The 22599-nt window shown below is 44.2% G+C and overlaps 3 protein-coding genes across 3 annotated transcripts; 1 reads left to right on the top strand and 2 right to left on the bottom strand.

Annotated features, from left to right (window-relative positions):
* Nucleotides 1-7075: 7075 nt before the first annotated feature.
* On the bottom strand, nucleotides 7076-7507 carry LOC129777140 (histone H4). The gene has a single exon (XM_055783218.1). It carries the CDS (start codon nucleotides 7489-7491, stop codon nucleotides 7180-7182), a length of 312 nt encoding a protein of 103 aa, XP_055639193.1. The 5' UTR covers nucleotides 7492-7507; the 3' UTR covers nucleotides 7076-7179.
* A 4757-nt stretch (nucleotides 7508-12264) lies between these two features.
* LOC129780504 (histone H2A) lies at nucleotides 12265-12721 on the bottom strand. Its single transcript, XM_055788827.1, has one exon. It carries the CDS (start codon nucleotides 12672-12674, stop codon nucleotides 12300-12302), a length of 375 nt encoding a protein of 124 aa, XP_055644802.1. The 5' UTR covers nucleotides 12675-12721; the 3' UTR covers nucleotides 12265-12299.
* Nucleotides 12722-19357: 6636 nt separating this feature from the next.
* On the top strand, nucleotides 19358-19822 carry LOC129777523 (histone H2B). Its single transcript, XM_055783830.1, has one exon. The coding sequence runs from the start codon at nucleotides 19401-19403 to the stop codon at nucleotides 19773-19775; it is 375 nt and encodes a 124-aa protein (XP_055639805.1). The 5' UTR covers nucleotides 19358-19400; the 3' UTR covers nucleotides 19776-19822.
* Nucleotides 19823-22599: the final 2777 nt, after the last annotated feature.

Genomic DNA, 22599 nt, shown 5'->3' with positions numbered 1-22599 from the left:
ATTGGGATGAAGTGTGTTCGGTTGGATTGAGATTGATTTTTAGGTTTCTTCCTTGAAGATACCTTTCCCAGGGAGGGAGGACTGTCCATCTTCAGATGATTCAGCATTTAGTGCAGTGCAGTTTGTACTGCCAGGCGCGATTCGCGAGGACGGCGGTATGGTGTCGACATCTGGATACGACATCAATTTGTATGAGGCAACAAACTATTCTCTATCAGATTAGTCGGTCCGAAGGCAATTTTGAATTGTTAAAATTTGTATGAAATTTTTTTCTTTGCATTATTTAATTACTTGAAGTACGTTGTTCTGACCATAATTTAAACTATTTTCTACAAATTTTAAGATATTCTCACCAAAACTCACAACTGTAATGTAAAATTATTTTTATACACAATTTTTGTATGACATTTTTTCATCGCTTGCAGACAAAAGTAATTTTCATTTACATAGAGTACTACTTTGATTTGGGAAAATAATTTTTATTTTAAAAATGTGTTCATTTATGCTACAAACACATATAGTCATGCAAACTCCCCCAACTTGTAATACGAAGCTCAATGCCATCTAATCTACGCGAATAAGTAGTAACACACACAAAATTGCAACATTGGCAACAGAGTGAGAGTGAGAATTACATCAAATATTTAAATGTTTACAACTAATTTCATTAGTGTATCCATCTGATCACATGGTGTCTGGGACGAGACACTGCCAATACAGGGGGAACCCCCGCCGCTGATTGGTTGATTTTTGTAAACAAACCAATTCTACACTGTTGCCAATTTTGTGTATGCTTCTACTTATTCGCGTTGACGGCGGAATGGTGTCGACATCTGGATACGATGTTAGTTTGTATGAGGTCAGCTATTCTCTATCAGATTAGTCGACCCTAAGGCAGTTTTAAATTGCTTAACCCTCCTGTACTCGCGTGCAAAATCATAACACGTATACTCGCGCACGGTGTCACAGACCGAAAATTGAACTTCTCTGTAATGTTGCTATTGTGTATTTTTCAGGCTTCGTTGGCATTTATTTGAAGAAGAGGGTATGATTGAATGAAAAACTCCAAAAAATATGTTTTTGTCGTCTTTATTAAGTTTTAATAGTCATCTAAATCAGCCTCCTCAAGACAGAGTAATTTTTGACACTCCAACACAAATAACGAAATTCGAATTTTTCACTCTTGTTAATAAAAAGTAAGCAACTGAACATAATTCATGGAAGTATAAGGAGCTATAAAATAACATAAAAGCGTATTAATAGATTGTGGTTTCATTGGAGTAAGAATCAGAACATTGCATAACTGCATGCTCGAAACAAACATATTTTTTACATTTCATGCAGTTGTTGCGTGTTTTTCGGGTCTTTTATCGAAGAGAAGAATGTATAACGACCTTTTAGATAATTATCAGATGATAAAGATTTTGGAATATAAAGTTTGCATATTTCTAATATTCTTATATGCTGTATTCTTGGTAAATTAAGAATTAATGCTTTTTTTTAGATGGGGCAGAAAAAGATTATATAAAAGGATTTCTAGGAACTTCCTTTTCTTTTTCTTGTTTTCTTGTCGATATATATAGATGTATAGTGAAAAACGTCGTAAAACTCGAGCTAGTGCTCTGAAAGTTAAATTTTCATTTCTCAATCTTCGGCAATGGTTTTGTTTGTATTGTTGAAAGCATCGTTATTTTTTCGACACTGATGCCAGACAAGATCGTCGAAACAGCTATAAAAACCACTCAATAACATGTTATTTCTGAGTCATAGCGTTTCATGTAATTAAAATCAATAGAATAAAATTGTGTTGATATCAATACAATTATTATTTCTACGTTTAATGGGTCTATAATGTAAGTTCTAGCAACTTTAACATTGGGTAAGAAAATTGTATTGTAGAGCTCGGAACACCGCCTATGCTTTCAAAAACAGTAAACGGAAAAGTATTACATTCAATCAAAATGCCTCGGCCAACGAAGAGCGTTAAGGCTCTCCAACGTGAGTATGTGAAAACAATACGATCAACGAAGGAAACATTAAGGAATTATCCACATCGAGTTACTATGCGGAAGAACTTGTTAATACCAAAAGGGCCCCAATTCGCATGTCTTATAAATTTGCTCATGTTACGCTCGCGTATAATCAGAATTTTACTTCATATACAGATACACCTTCTATACATATTTATATCCGCAATTGTTCGTGGGAACATATCGTTCGTACATTTTACATTTACAGTATTGAATTGTTATTTTTATTTTCAAATTTATTCAAAGACTCGTGTCAATGTAGCGCCACACAGTCTGATAAGTGAATTGATCTATTTACGTGTGCTTTGCTCTTCTCTCACAAACACTATTACCCAATTTTTACACGTGGGTTTACCTATACTACTACCATGGCTAGCTTCCACCTTCACCTTAAGTAGAGGCAAAGAACAAAATTGGCAACCGCGTAGAAGTGATTTGTTTACAAAAATCAACCAATCACCGGTGGGGGCTCCCCATCTATTGGCTGGTCTCGTCTCAGACGCCACGTGGTCAGCTGGATACACTAATGAAATTAGTTGTAAAAATTGAAACATTTTATGTAGTTCTCAATTTCAATTCTCAATCCCGCTCGAATGTTTCTATCGACAGAAACACGAGAATATACTGTATATGTTACTATGTGCAACGGTTTACAAAATACAATCGAATACAAAATTAAAAAAAAAAACCAAACTAACAAACAAACAAAAAATACAAAATGAAGGTTCTCAAATGGGGATCAACACTAGGGTAGGAGCCTACCTGTTGGTCTCAAATGTTCCTATCTCACGCCTCCACGAAGATCATATGACGACATTTTTAGATCGGGCGTGAACTGGAAACGGGAGGTTCTCAAATGGGGATCAACACTAGGGTAGGAGCCTACCTGTTGGTATCAAATGTTCCTATCTCACGCCTCCACGAAGATCATATGACGACATTTTTAGATCGGGCGTGAACTGGAAACACACACCTGGTCTTGGCTCCGAGAACGGGTGTCGAAAGTGGCTAAGTGAGGGGGTGCGAGCGAGTCAGAGCGCTATATCTCTCCCGGGGAAGGCCTCCCGGGTCATGGAGGCCTTGCCAACCCGCTGTCTCCCGGGCAAAGGAGATACACCCAGAAAATGGAGCTACGTTCACGAAGAATACTCAGAATGCGATCGCCCGAGGAGGGTCCCCGAACTGGAGCTGGTCCTGGAACGGGCGTAAGAGCGAGCGGCCAGCGGCTGGAGGGCGATGTGCAAGAGCGGGCCACCAGCCGGGTTCAACCCGAAGAGCTACCGCCACACGGAAACAGCAGCCATCGACATCACCAACGAAACGCTGCGCCTACGAGGCGTGTTGCGACTGTCAGACGACAGTCGTCCACACTTGTGGGTACTACTAGGCGACGGATCATGTGGACACATGAAATGAATGAATTCGTGATCCGCGCCTATTACATCTGCACTGCTTTGGAGACGGACATGAGCGGTCGCCCTCGAATACTCGCAATGTTCGAGGAAGCGTATCCAGAGTTCGTCGGGAGGCTTGACCAAAACGCGATGAACGCGAGGCGTAGAGCGATTGTACGCAACAATATGCTCTCCCAAACGCAAGTCGACGAGATCAAGCAGCAGGTGCAGAGAGAACTAAGCTCCAGAACAAGCAGAGCAAGCGATGTGTCGAGACGAAGTTCAGTACGGCTGAGCAATTCATTCGCGAGTGGGGCACGCGAATCAGCACCAGTGGAGGCCACAGTACAACAACCCCCTGAGCCGGAAGATCCACAGCCAGATCAACAACTACTACGCGATCTGGTCTTCCATTACGACGAGGCGATCTCACAGTTCCGCGACACGGACCCTTTGTCGCGCCCCAGGATCCCGAAGTTGCAGCATTCCCGCAGGCTGACAAGTGCAGTAAAGCTCATGAACGAGCACGTTCTTCCGCTGCACTTGGTTGATGCTGAGAACATGGAGGAGCTGCAACTGAAAGTTTACTGTGCTGCTGTGGCGACCGCCAAAAGTTTAGGATACCGTATTAGGCCAAGAGGCGGACTGCTCCAACATCTCCGTGAAAGGCGTGAGCCTCCATGGCGAAGGAGATTGGAGCAACGGATCCTAAACAAGCGCGCCGCAATTGGAAGACTGATGGCGTACAAAAGAGGCAGCAGATCGGCGAAATTATGTCGCCAAGTTGCTGTGATCGTGCGGCCTACTGAACTTCGCCAGCTGGGAGCTCACCAGCTGACGGAAAAACTCGACACACTGGTACAGCAATTGAGCGTCCTAACTAAACGGCTGAAACGTTACTCTGACTCTGCAAAGCGCCAGGAACAAAATCGGATGTTCAGAGATAACGAAAAAGCGTTCTACGACCACATTAGCGACGAGAAGCCCGACTACCGCGAAGGTTTGCCAGATATTAGCGATGTGACGAACTTCTGGGCTGGTATTTGGGAGACCCCAGTAGAACATCGCGACGGGCAAATGTGGTTAAGACGGGAGGAGGAGAGTTGTGGTGAAATTGGAGAGATGCCAGCTATCATCGTCGGAGAGAACGATGTCCGCGAAGCCTCGCGGTACCTGAGGAACTGGGCAGCACCGGGCCCCGATGGTGTCCAGAACTTTTGGCACAAGAAGCTGACCGTCGCACATCCAAAGATAGCTGAGTGCTTCAACAAGGTGCTACGTGACCCACACAACCTTCCTGAATTCGCCACCCGTGGCGTCACCTTCCTCCTCCCGAAAGACAGCAACACATTGAACCCATCAAAGTACAGACCGATAACGTGCCTATCGAGTCTGTACAAAATACTGAGCAGCATAATTACCGCCAAAGTTTCTGCTCACTGCGAACAGCATCACATCATCGCAGAAGAGCAGAAAGGATGCAGGAAAAATACGCATGGCTGCAAAGACCAGGCCATCATCGACGCAGCCATAGTCGGCCAGGCGGTATATAACCAGCGGAACCTAAGTATGGCCTACATCGATTACAGGAAGGCTTATGACTCCATACCTCACTCGTTTCTCGTCCGGGTATTGGAGCTCTACAAAATTGATCCCGTCGTCGTTAGGTTCCTGCAGCATGCGATGAGGCAGTGGAGTACGTCTCTGCACCTCAGTGATGGGGAAAATGTGTTGCAGTCTAGAACGCTGCAGATAAAGAGGGGGATATTCCAAGGCGACTCTTTCAGCCCGCTTTGGTTTTGTCTGGCACTGAACCCCCTCAGTAGGACGCTCAATAGAAACGGTCATGGCTATAAAATAAGGTATGGCGACGGCGCCCACGAAGAAGTGACCCATACCTTTTACATGGACGATCTCAAGGTCTACGCTGATTCACGTCAGCGTCTAGGTGTAGCTATCCGGGTTGTCGAAGACATAAGCAGGGACATCTGTATGGAGTTCGGCCTCGACAAGTGTCGCTGTGTCCACCTGCTGAAAGGACAACTTACCGAATCCGGAGGCTACGAGGTCTATGACGGCGAGTTTATAAGAGACATGGTTCGTGGCGAATCCTATAAATATCTTGGATTCCGACAGCTCACCGGGATTCGCCACTCCGACATCAAGACGGAGCTGCGAGACAAGTTCTTGAGTCGAGTGAACTGTGTCCTGAGGACTTTCCTCAACGCGGGGAACAAGGTACGCGCGATCAACACATTCGCGGTTCCCCTGCTGACCTTCAGTTTTGGTGTAGTCAAATGGAGCAAAACTAACCTAGAGGACCTTGAGAGGAGGATGAGGAAAGCATTCAAAGAGGCCGGAATGCACCATCCTCAATCGGCACTGGAGAGAGTTTCACTACCACGCAAAGAAGGGGGACTTGGAATCGTCGACATTTCTGCACTGTGTGTTGCCCAGGTACGACAACTGCGCGAGTACTTCGCAGAACGCGCCAACCAAAACGCGCTATACCGGGCTGTCTGCGCCGCCGACAGAGGATACAGCGCTCTGCACTTGGCGCAAGCGGAGTACCAACTCAACTGCAATCTGCAGACAGTGGAGGAGAAGATTGCAGCTTGGAAGCAGAAGGCAGTGCATGGTGCCCACCCCCATCAACTGGACCGGCCACACGTCGACAAGGCCGCATCTAATCTGTGGCTAACGCGTGGTGAACTCTCTTCAGTAGTAGAAGCCGACATGATAGCCATCCAGGACAGGATAATGCCGACGAGAAACTGCAGGCGGTACGTCTGGCATCAAGACGTTGATGACATTTGCCGGATGTGCCATCAACCAGGTGAAAACATAGAGCACATTATGGGAGGCTGTCCCGTTTTGGCCAACGCAGCCTACACCGAGCGCCACAACAACGTGGCCCGTATTGTTCATCGACAACTGGCGCTCCAATGTGCTCTACTGGAAGACAACGTACCAAACTACCGGTACCTGCCTGCACCTGTCCTGGAAAATGACCGTTTCAAGCTGTACTGGGATCGCACTGTTCTGACCGACCTCTCGATCCACCACAACCGCCCAGATATAATGGTTTACGACAAGAGCGACCGCAAAGTCACCATCATCGATGTCGCTATTCCACTGAACCAGAATCTGGAGGAGACCCACGGTCGCAAAATCTGCAAGTACCGACCATTGGCCGTGGAGCTCAAGGAACTGTGGGGGCTAAGGGAGGTCCCAAGAATTGTTCCAGTCGTTCTCTCTGGAACTGGAATTATCCCGAAGACACTTCTGGAAGCGCTAAAGGTGTTGAACATCGAGAAGGAATTGGCCGGCATCCAAAAGTCGGTCATCCTTAGCACCTGCGCGATTGTCCGACAATTCCTCGGTCAGGACTAAAACAGCACGAGCATGCAGATACGTGCATTCCGCAGAGCCTAGTCCCCCTTTGGCATTCAGAAGCCCGGGGGCAGGTGAAAATTCTGGCTAGGTTCGCCTAGTTAAGAAGTGAGATAAGTCTGCCAAATGAAAAAAATCGTTTGTATTATTAAGCCAATTGATATGCGAGTTGGTATGTGGTGTGAGTCAAGGTTTTATTTTTGTTTGTTTGTTTTTTTTTTTTTTTTTTCAAATGAAATGTAGTTGTGTAGGTGGTAGTGTGGTGGTGGTTTTTTTTTGTTAAGAAACTAAAATTGATAAACTCTTTTGGTGACAAACATGTTGTGGTCCTAAAAAGGACCGTTTTGTTTTGGGGGTATTTGTTAACCTCCAAACCCGTATAGGGTACGTCCCTGACGTTTCAGCGCGTATACGACATCCATAGCAGTCACTGTTTTACGCTTGGCATGTTCGGTGTAGGTGACAGCGTCACGAATAACATTCTCCAGGAATACCTTCAGCACTCCTCGGGTTTCTTCGTAAATCAGACCAGAGATACGTTTGACGCCCCCACGGCGGGCTAGACGACGGATAGCGGGTTTCGTGATACCCTGGATGTTGTCACGCAGTACCTTGCGATGACGCTTTGCTCCTCCTTTACCGAGTCCTTTGCCTCCCTTGCCGCGTCCAGTCATGTTGGTTAATGGGAAAGAAAGTTACTGACGAAAGCACAGGCGCTTGTCGATCTGAGCGTCGAACGAGTATAATGAAGAAAAATGGTAATGGTAATGAATTAGAGAGACTTTAAACTCTGAGAGTTCATTCGTCTCTTGCCCTTGAGGGCGGGAAATTTAACTAAAGGAAAACTAAGAAAAACTATTGCAAAATTCGTTATTCTCGCTCGACTCAATCTTAGTAACCGCTATGGACGTATGTCGTATCGCCGCACCCTACACGGCTCTGGGGCCAAAAACACAACCAAACAATTGGAGCAGGGAAAAAGCCCCTTTTAGTGTGCTTGACGAGCTCGCTTCTAAAAAGGGCGTAAAAAACCTGCTCATCTTTTGCTGAAATTAGAAGAGAAAACAAACGTAGTTTTATTAGTATAGGTAGATATAGTAATTTGTCATTAGATCTGATCGAATGAACCTGTATCCTTTAGGAACTAGATGGTCCTTTTTTGCTCGACGGCGTCGTCCGATAGTGCTGTCCTTATGGTGTCTGCAACCGTGAGTCTTCGCCATCACTCCCACTGAGTGAAATGGAGGACAACTCCCGGCCTTTAGAGAAAATATAATATTAGACTAGGAACCGCCGCTCACCCTGCCATCTCAAAAATAAGGTGAGAGTCGGTTTCCGGTCCTACGATTATGAAAGTTATTTAAAGAATTAATCAGATTAAATATAATATGAATAAGTGAAAGCCTGAAGACCGCCCTCCGTCCCATCCCTCTTAAATAAGGCGGAAGGTGACTCCAGGTCTTTCGATTTATGAATTATTTTATGCAAAGTATGGTAAATAGTATCAAGAGATCGAGGGCTGGAGCCGCCGTCCATCCTACCTCCCTCAAAAATAAGGTGGACGGCAACTCCGGGCCGTTCGGTTTAACTAAAATAATATTGATTGATATAAAAATGCTGCAGATCAAAGGTTAAAATTATGTAATAGAAGTAATAATTTATTTGTTTTTATTATTACCCTTTGGAGGGCTGGAAACTTTCCTGGTGTGTGTGTTATTTGTGTTAGTGTTATTTTTATTTGGAGTGGAGTGGTTTAGAGTGTTAGCTTGTGATTGTTGATTGTTGTTATGTGGGTGTTTATTGTTGGTGTGTGTGTGTGTGTTGTTTCTTCCATTTATTTGATTTGTTTGTTCGTTCCTTGTCCGTTTTCGTTGGACTTCTTTGGTTTGCTTGTTTTCCTCATCAGAAGACTTATGTTCTTCAGAAGATATTCCTTTGTTCGAGATTTTCCTTTTATTTTTATTCCTAATTTCAATGTATTCCATTGGATTATCTGATTCCTCTTCGGTTTGCATGTCCTGTCTATCCTCTTCAGATTCTATATTCTTTGGTACCTCCATTTCTTCTTCTTCTGATTCTTCGGAATCTTCTTCAGATTCATCTACCGAGCTTTCCGTTTCATTGCCTGAAGTAATGGATTGGCTATTATCCTGATTGGGTCTAGCGGAATTACATTGGCATTTGCATTGAGTGCAGCCATCTACTGTTGTTTGAATGGTATTAAGTCTGTCCTGCAGCACACTGGAATAGGTTATTCCATTGTTCTGGAGGTCATACTTTTTCCTAGCTTCGTTGTGAGATATTCCCTCATCTACTCTTATTCTGGTTATGTTGTTTTCTCTTACCCATATTGGGCACGTCCTGTTGGATGAGGTATGATCACCCTTACAGTTGACGCAAAATTCAGGGGATTTACAAATTTTGTTTCCGGAAATATTTATTTTGTGTTCTTTTCCACAGTTTTTGCAGAGTGGAGTATTTCGTCTGCACCGTTTTGTTGTGTGCCCAAAGCGGTAACACTTAAAACATTGCATGGGGTTTGGATAATAATTCCTTGTCCCTGCTCGAAGAAATCCAAAATTTATATATTCAGGAACAACAGTTCCACGAATGGTCAGAATTAATGTTGGTGTGGCTATAATCAAATCATTTTCTTTCCTGGTGATACGCTTTACCTCGATCACTTTTTGATCGGCTAGTTCTTTTAACAATTCGTCTTCCTTTAAATCTAGAACTTCACGACAGGTGACAACGCATTTGCGTTGATTTAGAGTCGGATGGTGAATAATTTCTATTGGGGTGTTATCAATTAGCTTGTTAATTGAAAGTAAATTTTCGATAACATCCTTTTCTCTTACTGAGAGTACATATTGAATTCGGTTTTTATCGTCTCGTTGTGGTCTTGCACTTTCTAAGGATCCTGCCTTGGCAACTGTCTTGCTTACAAGAAAGGGGTTCGAGGGGAGGGTATCTTCCCCTGTGGCCCGTAATAGAAAAATTTCAAGATCACCACTCAGTGGGTCAGCCCAAAATGGACTGGTCCGTTGGGTTGGTCTTCCACGGTAACGGTTTGTAGCCCGGCCTCCTGGAGGTCCGGAACTACTGGAAGCCATTTTTGTTGCCTAGCTACACCCAGGTGTAGCCGGCGAAAAAGTCGTAAAATATTCACTAACCAAAGTAGACCCTACGACGTGCGACGGGGGACGAAAACGGCGGAGGACAGTAACGGCGGGGGACAATGCCAACGCAGTCACATGAACAAACACCGAAATCACTTGGCGGAAAAACACTATTTTTTTAAAAACACTTGGAAAAAATCACTTTTTAAATGTCAGTTAAATTCAAATCAATTTGGGATATGTAAAAAAAAAAATTTTAACCTATACCCTATGGGCGTCCTATTTCTCACTAGCTCCTGGTATTAATAAAGGTTTGGTCACTCACCGATCGTGTTGAAGAACCGTTCCTAATACACCACCAAATGGTAGTGGGGTAGCGGGGAAGGGACCGGATACCGCCGACGGCAGGGCAATCGCCGCAGCGGTTCGAAGCGACGAAGCGAAGAAAACCTCTCTCCACACCTCCTGAGCTGCTGATGATTGACGAGTAGAAATTGCGCCAAAATCGCGCGTCACTGGCAGGAAAAACGTTGCTGATGAGACGGGCACAAACAGCGGGACACGCAAGGGGCAGTGAAAACTGCCGGTCAAAGTGGCCAATCCGACCGAACCAACTTCCTGAATGGCCGTTGGGGGCTTCTCGGCTGCTTCCTCCTTTCCTGATGTCCGGACAACTGTTGCTGAAAAAAAAAAAACGCTTTATTTAGTACCGAAGACAGCTTTGAAAAAAGCTATGCATCCGGTTGTAGGAGAAAACTTCTATAGTTATTATTCTCTTTTAGGATGGCGCTAAAACATAACCGTTGCGGTCGAGTGTCAGTAGCACCATGTGAAGAAAAAAATCACGCGCGCACTATTTATACCCTCTCGCTTGGGTGCATCCGCACACGATGCTTGGTCGTGATTGGCTACAGCTGTCGGCACCACTATACATCCAAGTATAAAGAGCATAAAAGCTACGTACGGACATTTTTTCCAACATATTGCTACCTCTGCTCTCGTACCGTGAGAACCTCGCTCGCTTCGTTGAGAAAACGTAGAACGTATCGTATTCGTATCGCCCGTTGTAATGGCTCGTACCAAGCAGACTGCTCGTAAATCTACCGGTGGTAAGGCACCGCGTAAGCAGCTAGCCACGAAGGCAGCTCGGAAAAGCGCCCCAGCCACAGGAGGTGTGAAGAAGCCTCATCGCTACCGACCGGGAACCGTTGCTCTGCGTGAAATTCGTCGCTATCAGAAGTCGACCGAATTACTGATCCGCAAGCTTCCGTTCCAGCGTTTGGTTCGCGAAATTGCCCAAGACTTCAAAACCGACTTGCGCTTCCAAAGTTCCGCCGTTATGGCACTGCAGGAGGCAAGCGAGGCATATTTGGTCGGCCTTTTCGAAGATACCAACTTGTGTGCTATTCACGCAAAACGCGTCACCATTATGCCAAAGGACATCCAGCTAGCACGTCGTATCCGAGGAGAACGCGCTTAAACGAGCCATTTTTTTAAAAATACATACAAAAAATTAACATCGGTCCTTTTCAGGACCACTACTCCTATTTCTGCGAAGAGAGTTACGCATAAAAGTTTTCTCCAACAGAATAGTTAGAGTTTGTCCCCAAGGGTTTTTTTTTTTTCTCAAGGCCAGAAACGGCAACTCCCTGGACAAGAACGACAGAGGTTCATGAATGAATCTGCCCGGATACTACCCTAGACGTGAAATTTGACAATGTGTTGACAACAGTGTTTTTGTAAATAGTAGACTAAGATGTTTGGTCAAGTAGGTAGATTTATCAATTGACATGCACAGAGCTTTGCATCGACGAAAACAACACATGCGCATGCGCGGGACGGCCTCTTCTTCATCCATCGCCGACTTCCAAAGTGTATTCGTTGCTCAGGACCAAGCAGCAAGCGCCTGTACAGACACGTGCATTCCGCAGAGCCTAGTTCCCCTTTGACATTCAGAAGCCCGGGGGCAGGTGAATATTTTGCCTAGTTTCGCCCAGTTAAGAAGTGAGATAAGTATGTAGGAAAAAAATGTACCTTATCTAAACGAACTACTATCCGAGGAAACCCGAACGGGTAAGTAATAACAATATACAATAACAATATATATTTTCAGTCCATTCGCCTCTAGTTAACAACGCGATGGGATTTACAACTTAAAGATGTAGAACCCCTAGGTTGATCACTTGAAATGTAGTATTATTATTATAATGCAAACAAAATTAAGAAATAAAGAGAATTTATGTCAAATTAAAAAGAAAAAAAAGTCACCATGGGATTTCATTATAAACTCTTTCGAAATAGTTTTGTCGTCCTGAGAAGGACGGTTTTTTATGTTTCTTGTGTGATCTCACAGAAAAGAACATTTAAGCTTTCTTTTCGGTCTTCTTGGGCAACAGAACAGCCTGGATGTTTGGCAGTACTCCGCCCTGAGCGATGGTAACTCCGGACAGCAGTTTGTTCAGCTCCTCGTCGTTGCGGATGGCAAGCTGTAGATGACGGGGGATGATGCGGGTTTTCTTGTTGTCGCGGGCGGCATTGCCAGCCAACTCGAGCACTTCGGCGGCCAGGTACTCCATAACCGCGGCTAAGTATACTGGTGCACCAGCACCAACCCGCTCGGCATAGTTACCCTTGCGGAGCAATCGGTGAATACGACCGACGGGGAACTGTAGACCAGCACGGTTGGAGCGGGACTTTGCCTTTCCCTTAACTTTTCCTCCTTTGCCACGTCCAGACATAGCTGCTTGTGTTGTCTTGTCGATGCGATAGAACCACACTGGGGTACGGTTTGAACGAGAATGATATCTTTTTTTACGGGGTCCGGACGTTTTGTACTCTAGCGGTACACGCTCACAGGATAGAGACAAATCGGCAGACTCAGCCAAAGGGGCGGGTCTAGCGAGATGAACGAACAAGCGGTCAAAGGCAAAAAGAGCGTGAAAAAAACAACATACTGATTTTAACCTCCGACCGAGAAGGTCGCTTTTATTTTCAGCTTAGCAGTTTGACGTTTTGGACAAGCGGACTAGGACGTCCCCCCCCCCCCCCCGGCGTTTTCGAAAGGAACGATTTCAACGGTTTTAGTGTGGCAGCAGAAAAAGAAGCAGGAAACAACAGTTCGTTTCGACCGTGAGGAGCGGGCGCCTACCGGTGAACCGGAAAAGCGCGCGCTTTTGCGGCGTCACTGACGCCACGCCCCCTTTTTCTTTTCTGGCAGTGTTGCCAATTTTAATAGTAGTGCTTAGTGTTTACAAAATAAAATAAAATTTAAAAAGAAGACGCACGCGTACGGACTGTGAAGTGACAAGAGGGAATAATTCCAAAAGTTTACCCGCGATATTGGTGGTTTTTCAAGTGCTCTTGTATAAAAAGTAGTATTTTCTGGGAACATATCCCCAAGTGTCAAGCCCTCACAAGAATAACTCAGTGCTTTAGTGCAAAGTGAAACCCACTTGTCGGCTATACCTAGGGTGTAGCCAGACAACAAAATGGCTTCCAGTAGCTCCGGGCCTCCTCAAGGCCGGGCTACAAACCTGTACGAAGGGAAACCTACCCAACGTACCTCTCCAAAGTGGGCCGATCCACTCAACGGCAATTTACAGATTCTGCTCCTTCGTGCAACAGGAGAGAACGTGATCCCTTCCAATCCGTTCATAGTTAGTAAAACTATCTCCAACGTTGCGGGGGATAAATTTAACAGCGCGAGACCACAACGAGACGAAAAAAAGAGGACGCAGTATATTCTTACAACCAAGGACAAGGATATTATTGGTAAGCTCCTTTCAATAACTAAATTGATAGATGAAACCCCTGTTGAAGTTATCTCTCACCCAACATTGAATCAACGCAAATGCGTTGTCACTTGCCGTGATGTCATTGACATCAAAGAATCCGTACTGGTTACTGAGCTTTCCGATCAAGGTGTGATCGATGTCAAGCGTATTACCAGGAAGGATAACAACATTGTTGTCCCAACGGCAACCTTAATTTTGACCATTCGTGGAACGGTTGTTCCCGATTTCATTTATTTCGGGTTCATTCGAGTCGGGACTAGAAACTTCTACCCTAATCCCATGCAATGTTACAAATGCTATAAATTTGGGCATACGACCAAGCGATGCAAGCGCGAAAATCCGCTTTGCAGAAACTGCGGCCAAGAACATCCGGAACAAAAAACAGAAGCAAACATAGTTTGCAATGCTTCAGCTTTTTGTGTCAACTGCCAAGGAAACCACTCCTCTTCCAGTAGGAATTGTCCCGTATGGCAAAATGAAAATAAAATTACCAGAATCAGAATCGATAATGGAATTTCACACAAAGAGGCAAAGGAACAGTTTCAACTTCAAAACAATGGCTCTTCATTCGCAAGTGTTCTGCAAAACAGACTCACCAACTTGCAAAAGCCAGCACCCACATGTAACTGCAAATGTAACTGCGCCTCGGCCGCTTCGGCCACTTCTAGTCGCGAAAGCACCCCCCCAATTGACACTACATTCGATACAACCATGACAGATTCAACAACTGGTAGTTCATCAACTGAATCCGAAAGCGAATCAGTCATTTCTATGGATACGTCTGATGTTCCAAACAAAAACAAAAACAAAAGAAAAATAACTAAAGGATCATCCTCAGAGTCAGATCAAAAATCTGAAGATGAGACCCAAACAAACAAGGACAAGAAAAGAACTAAGAACGAACAAAGACAGACACCAACAACAAATAACAATACAACCCCAACAGAAAACAACAACAACAACAACACACATCAAACAAAAAACAACAATAACAACAACAGCAACGCACATTCAACAAAAAACAACACAAACACAACAAACACTCCAAAGACTTCTACACCAAACAAAAACAACACCAATACCTCAAAGAAAGCTTCTCTTTCCAAGGGTAAAGGACCATCGAACTAATTCTCTTTGAATAGTTCAAACATACACACAATCAAGACTTAGGAATTAGAGTTAAAAACACCAACACATTCACTCCAACACAGCAATTCGGGATACAATGGAACATCAGAAGTATCCGACGAAATATCCTAGAACTGAAAATGCTTATTTCAAACTCTAATCCCACAGTCATAGCCCTTCAAGAAACTATGACTCCAAACAACTTCGATAAACACTTCATCTCAAAATATATCACATATTTCAAAGAGGGTCCCAACCCCTCAAAAAACGGAGTTGCAATCGCAATCAAAGATGGCACTCCACATGATCTTCTTCCCATTACCACTGATCTTCAGGCAGTGGTAGTGCGCATTAAACACCCCTTTCCAATCACCGTCGTTAGCATCTACATCACTTATGATTCCGATCCGAACACTCTACGCGGCCAACTGGACCATCTGTTCGCCCAACTTCCCGCCCCAATCATGCTTATGGGTGATTTCAACGCCCACTCATACGCCTGGGGAGGTGCATACCTCGATCGAAAAGGATCCATCATTGAGGATTTCATGTCCGACCATTCTCTTCTCCTTCTTAACAACGGCCAACACACCAGAATCCATTATTCTGGTACTACTTCAGCCATCGATCTCACTATAGTATCAGACAAACTATCTTCAAAACTTTCTTGGAACATCCACGATGATACTTGCGGAAGCGATCATTTTCCAATCTTCACTTCCTTCGGCCAAACTTCTCCAGAGTTTTCAACAAGGCCAAGATGGAAATTTGAATACGCTGACTGGGCTGGCTATCAGTTTGACATTGAAAACCGCCTCTCCGCTAAACGAGATTGGACAGCCAAGGAATTCTCCAAAGTTGTCCTAGAAGTTGCAATGGTGCACATCCCCAGAACCAGTGGCATCCCTGGCAGGAAATGTGTCCCATGGTGGTCGCCTGAGCTGAAGGCAGCGATCAAAGGTCGACGTAAGGCCCTACGCAAATTAAGAAAGGCCCATCCGGACAGCCCACTGAGACCCACTCTGCTTGCAGAGTTCCAAAGGGCTCGCAAAGAAGCTAAGACTGCTATCAACACAGCCAAGCACAACAGTTGGGTTAAATTCGTCAGCGAAATTAATCCCAACGCGTCAACAAAGGAGTTATGGAGTAAGATTGGCAGGCTTCATGGAAAGAAAAGAAGCAAAGAATATAATCTTCTAATTAACGGTCAATACACCAATGACCGGAAAATCATCGCCGAGGCGTTTGGAGATTTCTTTGCTTCCGCCTCCTCCAATCAAAACTACGACCAAACCTTTCTAACCCACAAAACGGAATGCGAAAGAATTCCCATCGATTTTCATACCGATGTGGAATTTGACTTCAACAAAAACCTCTCCCTCAAAGAGCTCGATTGGGTACTGAACAAAGTCAAACAAGGATCCACAGGACCTGATGACATCAGCTACCCTATGCTTAAGAATCTACCCCATCTCGGGAAAAAAGCACTTCTGAAGCTCCTCAACAAAGTCTGGGACAGTGGAACCCTCCCCAGTTGCTGGAAAGAGGGTTTAATGATCTGTATCCCGAAACCAGACATGAACAATCATCTTCTTGACAATTTCCGCCCCATCACTCTCATAAGTTGTGTTGGGAAAGTCTTGGAAAAAATGATCAATCGACGCTTAACGACTTTTCTAGAGTCAAATAAGCTGATTGATCCCAGACAATTCGCATTCCGTGCGGGAAAAGGTACAGAAGATTGCCTTGTAGCAATCGAAAAAATCCTAGACGACGCAACTGAAAAATTGCACCACATTGATATTGTTTCCCTGGATTTATCCAAGGCCTTCGATCGGGCATGGAGGTACCCAGTGCTGAAAAGCCTTTTCGACTGGGGGATTCGTGGGAGATTAGGTCTCTTCGTTAAAAGTTTTCTAGAAAACCGGTCTTTCAAAACCGTTATTAACAACCACCAATCTTCTCTAAAAATCCCAGAAAACGGCTTCCCACAAGGCTCAGCACTTTCACCAACCCTCTTCAACATTGCCATGCAATCTCTATTCGAGATTATCCCGGACCATATAAAGGTCATAGTCTATGCAGATGACATCACTCTTATCTCTACGAGCTGCTTCGGCTTAATCCAGAGAAAGAGGCTTCAAAAAACCTTAGACTCCATCCAAAACTGGGCTCTAAAAACAGGTTTCAAACTTTCCCCGGAGAAATCCAAACACATACATATCGGAAAAGCTCTCAGAAGGAGAACCTATCTTCAGCTCAACAAAATCCCGATCCCTACAATGAGGACATTGAAAATACTAGGGGTTACTTTCGACAAGAAACTCAACTTCCTATCACATTCCCAAAAGACCAAAATAGCCACCAGAAAGAAATTGAACATCATCAAGGCTATCGCAGGCAACCTAGCCTCTGGCCATAGAAAGACGCTGCTAAATGTTGTAAATGTTTGGTTGGTCCCACAAATCCTTTACGGAATAGGCACCTTCAGCCGTGGAGGGGACAGGGTGTTAAACACCATTCAACCAATTTACAATAAAGCAATTCGGCTCGCAATTGGCGCTTTTCCCACCAGTCCTACTCTTGCTGTAATGGCAGAAAGTGGGCAACTTCCCTTCACCCACCTGGTAACAAAAGCCATCACGAATAAAGCCATCCGTCACTTGTCACTCCCCGAAAGCGACCACAATGTCCCATTAATACATAGAGCTAAAACATGGTTCAAAAATCTCACGAACAAAGATCTTCCCGATATATGTGAACGTTCATCTGCGACGGGAAGAAATTGGAACGTCAAACCGCCGAACATTAACCTTGAACTTCTCAAGGCAGTTCGGGCGGGAGACCCTTCTCCAAAAGTCAAAGCCTGCTTCAATAACCTCGTTGCATCTAATTTTCAAATCAACCACCAGGTATACACAGATGGTTCAGTCAGTGCCGATGGAGTTGGATGTGGAGTCTTTGAGAGTAGATACACGGGTAGCTTTTCTCTTCCACCGCAATGCTCCATCTTCAGTGCGGAAGCTTTCGCCCTTCTAATAGCTACCCAAGAATGCACCCATGAGTTTCTTCCTACCACAATATTCTCAGACTCAGCTAGCTGTCTCCACGATCTTCTAAGTGGAAACAGCAAACACCCATGGATTAAGCAAACAGAAGAGGCTGCTTCAAATAAAAACATCTCCTTCTGCTGGGTTCCTGGTCACTCAGGAATCCGCGGAAACACAGCCGCCGACATACTGGCCGGCAAGGGCAGCAAAATAGAACCCCCAGACATGCCCTGTCCTCCATCTGACATTGTCCGCTGGGTAAAACAGCAAGTCCGTGAAAGCTGGGACATAGGTTGGATAAACAGCCGTCCCACCCATCTTCTTCAAATTAAAAATTCCACTCTTCCTTGGGAGGACCGTCTCAATAGTAAGGAAAGGCAAGTCCTTACCCGTCTTCGAATTGGGCACACTAACTTCACCCACTCACACTTGTTCTGCAGAGCCGAAAAACCCCAATGTGCTTGCAACGAAGCTCCGGTTTCCGTTAGCCACCTTTTACTTGAATGTCAACATACCAAAGATGCTCGAGCCCGACACAACATAGGTCAGAGTCTCCGAGATATCCTCAGTAGAGACGAGACCCAAGAAACCAATTTAATTGCGTTTCTGAAAGAAACCGACTTCTTTGGTAAAATCTAAACAGAAATACTAAATACCTTGGAAATTGCTTATTAAAGTTCGCCACTTCACAGTCATGTATGCGTGTTTATGTGTGTATACACATGTATGTACGGGTCGGAAGGAAGGTATTCATACATGTATATACACGCATTCAATAATAATAAATAACAAATAATATAATATATACTTTCATACCCACATCTATCTTCTATCCATTACATTATACTTTAATCAACTTCCTATTCCTACAGCCACACTCACCAAGGAGGATAAATTCATTAAATAAACCTCTCCATTTTTCAGCTATACTATATACCATTAAATTCAAAACCACTATATTTTATTATCTATTCAAACTGTATTTCATTTCATTTCACCCCACCCCACACCCACTCCTCCCCTCTTTCCTTCCCATACCACTCCCACCCCCTCCCACTCCACTAATCCCACCCAAATCCTTTCCATTCCTTTCCTTCCTATCCTCCTGAGAGGGGCCGTTTTGTTTTTTGGCTTTGGAACACGCCTTTCGCTAGGTCACTTGTGCTTCGTTGCTGCTTTGGTCCTCGGATCAGTAAATTTTTACTTTTCTTTACAGCATATATTAAATATCTTATGAAGCATAGGATCCCTTCCTACCTTCTTCTTTAACCGAGAGTCGAGCGGACGGGTCTGATGAGTGATTTTGTTGGTTTCCCTTTCGCCAGTCCCCTCTGGGCTGGTTTTATTGTGGCTCTTCACTGGGCTAGAGGCGAATGAACTGCAAAGTTTAAAGCCTCTTAAAAACAAAGAAAGAAAGAAAGAAAAAAACAAAATTATTCAGTACGATTTGTTCGCTCGTCGAATTCACACGTAGTTCTTACTAGCAAACACGATGGCACCGAAGACTAGTGGAAAAGCCGCCAAAAAGTCCGGCAAGGCGCAGAAAAACATCTCGAAAACGGACAAGAAGAAGAAGAAAGTCCGCAGGAAGGAATCCTATGCTATCTACATCTATAAGGTGCTGAAGCAGGTCCATCCCGACACCGGTATCTCGTCGAAGGCGATGAGCATCATGAACAGCTTCGTCAACGATATCTTCGAGCGTATCGCAGCTGAAGCCTCGCGTCTGGCCCACTACAACAAACGTTCCACCATCACGTCCCGGGAAATTCAGACCGCAGTCCGTCTGCTACTACCCGGTGAACTTGCCAAGCACGCGGTTTCCGAAGGTACCAAAGCGGTGACGAAGTATACCAGCTCTAAGTAAAGAGCTGGTCCCGAAGGCGTTGATTCCGAAACAAGTCAAAAAACAAAACGGCCCTTTTCAGGGCCATAAAATCGTCTTTAATCTAAAGAGTTTATTGTTTTGTTATCACTCGATATCCCCATCTTGTTCGGCTAGAACTCCCTGTTGTTGTTTACAACCCCCCAAAACTTCTTCCCAACCCCTGCCGCCGAGTCCTTCAAATACCGATGCATCCATTCATGCATGCCCATTCACGATTCAGTGGTCGTCAATCCAGTTTGCAACCAGTCGACTAACGGCCGCGAGTTCTCCAAGTATCTTTTCTCAAGGCTAGAGGCGAATGAACTGAATGAAAAATTTAAAGCCTCTTAACATCAAAACTCACTCGTGCTCATGCTTTCATTGTTCTACCAACAAATCATCTCCCCGGTGATTGAGAATACCCAATTGACACGTACTTGAAGCAGCAGCAGGGCCTACGACGCATCATCGGCTCCACACTCCATCGAATCCAAAACACAATCCCATTCCCTCAACCATCCAGAGACTCCAACGCATCCGGAAGAAATTTCTTTCGTAACACAGTTCACAAGGTCGGAGGTTCACGGGAGAGCCTGCCTCGATACCCTAGTAGTGAAATTCCACCAATTTATTCAGAAGTTCGGAGAGAAGTGCTTCAATTCCGAACATTCGATTTTCCGGAACCTTGTACAGTCGAAGTTTATTTAGAAGTAAGATACTGTTACATACCGTCAAAGTCATTGCACCTAGCGTCAGCGATAAACATGATTGACAGCGAAGCGGAAGCAGCTATGACAGCCGAATAAAGTGCGCTACACATGCAACGTCTCGTCACCGTGAAGTCAACGTAGAGAAATGATTTTTTTGACGTGGGACTACGTCTAACCGGAATATATGGAGGGTAAAATGAAAACCTAAACACAGAACATGCAGGAAAAAATGAAAGATTTCGAATGCTTATAGCTCGAACATTTCGTACTGGATAGGAGAGATGTTTGCATCACTTGATAGGGAATATTTCTACGCATCTATCACAACTAACAAAATGTTGTTTTTCATTAGATAAACAATTGAATAACTGTAAAATATTAGGCGTTATCTAAACGCCCTAACTGCATCGTTTTGATTGGCCCGATTTACGGTTTCCCTAACACAACCATCAAAACCAAGCAGCCTTGGGGAAATCGGCATTGCAAATACATGAAAGTAGGGGGACTTTTGTTCTCATCGAAAAATGTTCCCTAACACAGACTTTAAAACCAAGCAGCGAAATCGGCATTGCAAGCACACGAAAGAGCCTAGAGGCGAGTGAACTGAAAAGTTTAAACCCTCTTAAAGCCAAAAAGAAGAAAAAGAACACACGAAAGTAGGGGGAGCTTTTGTTCCCACCGAAATGTGTTCCCTAATAGAGATTTCTGAACCAAGGTGCCTGGAGAAATCGGTATTTCAAATTCATGCAAGTCGGGGGTATTTTTGTTCCGACTGGATTAGAGACGAATGAACTCTCAGAGTTTAAAGTCTCTCTAATTCAATACCTTCCCTTCCGACTGGAATGTGTTTCCCTAACACAGACTTCAAATCCATGAAGCGTGGGGAAATCGGCATTGCGAATTCATACAAATCGGGGGTATTTTTGTTCCGATTGAAATGTGTTTCCCTAACACAGACTTCAAAACCGAGGTTTCTGGGGAAATCGGCTCTGCAAATAAATGCAAACTGCGAGTACTTTTGTCCTCGCTTGCCTTTGTGCAGAGTGGAATATGTCTGTCCTAACATGATCTTCTAAACTTAGGAACCTGGGAAAATCGTGCAGCCACTAGAAGCGAATGAACTTCCCAGTTTCAAGCAAATTCGAGATTCGAGAAGTATGTACACTTTTGGGATGTAAACTTCAGAGGGAAATGTAAAATAAAATAATCGTTTGATAATTTTTTTTTTTGTCTTTATTGGAAAGATTTTCAGCCTTAGGCTGGTTCATCAAACGTTTGATAATTCTTCCGTACATATATTTTGTTCTAGTCATCATACCAAACGTAAAAGGTCCGTCATTAAATTTACTTGTAACGAAGAACAATCAATCACAATAAATGAATTGACTTTACACGGCATTTGTTCATTTTTTTCACTCACAGAGCAAATATATTGAACTCAATTGAATTTGGAAACTGTTTCATTCAATCAAGAATTTAATCAATACAAACGAATGATTGCTAAGCTAAGGTAGTTCCACGTGAACCTTTTTTTTTTTTTTTATATATATATACAGTGCTTGAATGCTGCTTATAATGTCTTGACACTAGTGGTGAGCCTTATTCTTAATATATAGCTACAATGTCCAGAGCTTAATCTTGGTAATACGGATTAGGGACTAGGTTACGCTAGATGAACACAGCTGAAAGACTGAAGGACTGGAAGAATAGTGAAGGGATTTAGTCGTAAGCAATTTATTTACTATATTTACTGAAATCACTGTAATATGAATTTGATGAATTTATAGGAAAATTATATTCTCCAAATTAAATTCGAATCGTGGTAATTTTATTCCGGCACTGACCCTACTCCTAGCAGGTCACAAAATAATATTTAATATTTAATTCCGGTAGGACCATCGTGGGCATCTGTCCGCGGCGGCGGCGGATGGACTAGCAGCTGTCATGCTATTGAGAACGGCTGCTGGCGCGGATGGTACTTCTTGGCCGGTCACTAGGGGCTGACCGCTTACCCGGATCCGAACAACCAATGCACCATTCTGTAGGGAAACTTTCCCACCCGCCGAGCTGTGGTAATTCGAAACGGTCCGATCGGGCGATTGGCCGGAAACGGA

Source organism: Toxorhynchites rutilus, chromosome 3, assembly GCF_029784135.1.
Source record: "Toxorhynchites rutilus septentrionalis strain SRP chromosome 3, ASM2978413v1, whole genome shotgun sequence".
Lineage (NCBI taxonomy): Eukaryota > Metazoa > Arthropoda > Insecta > Diptera > Culicidae > Toxorhynchites > Toxorhynchites rutilus.
Note: the sequence above shows the minus strand (reverse complement) of the source record. Positions and strands in the feature narration are given on the sequence as shown.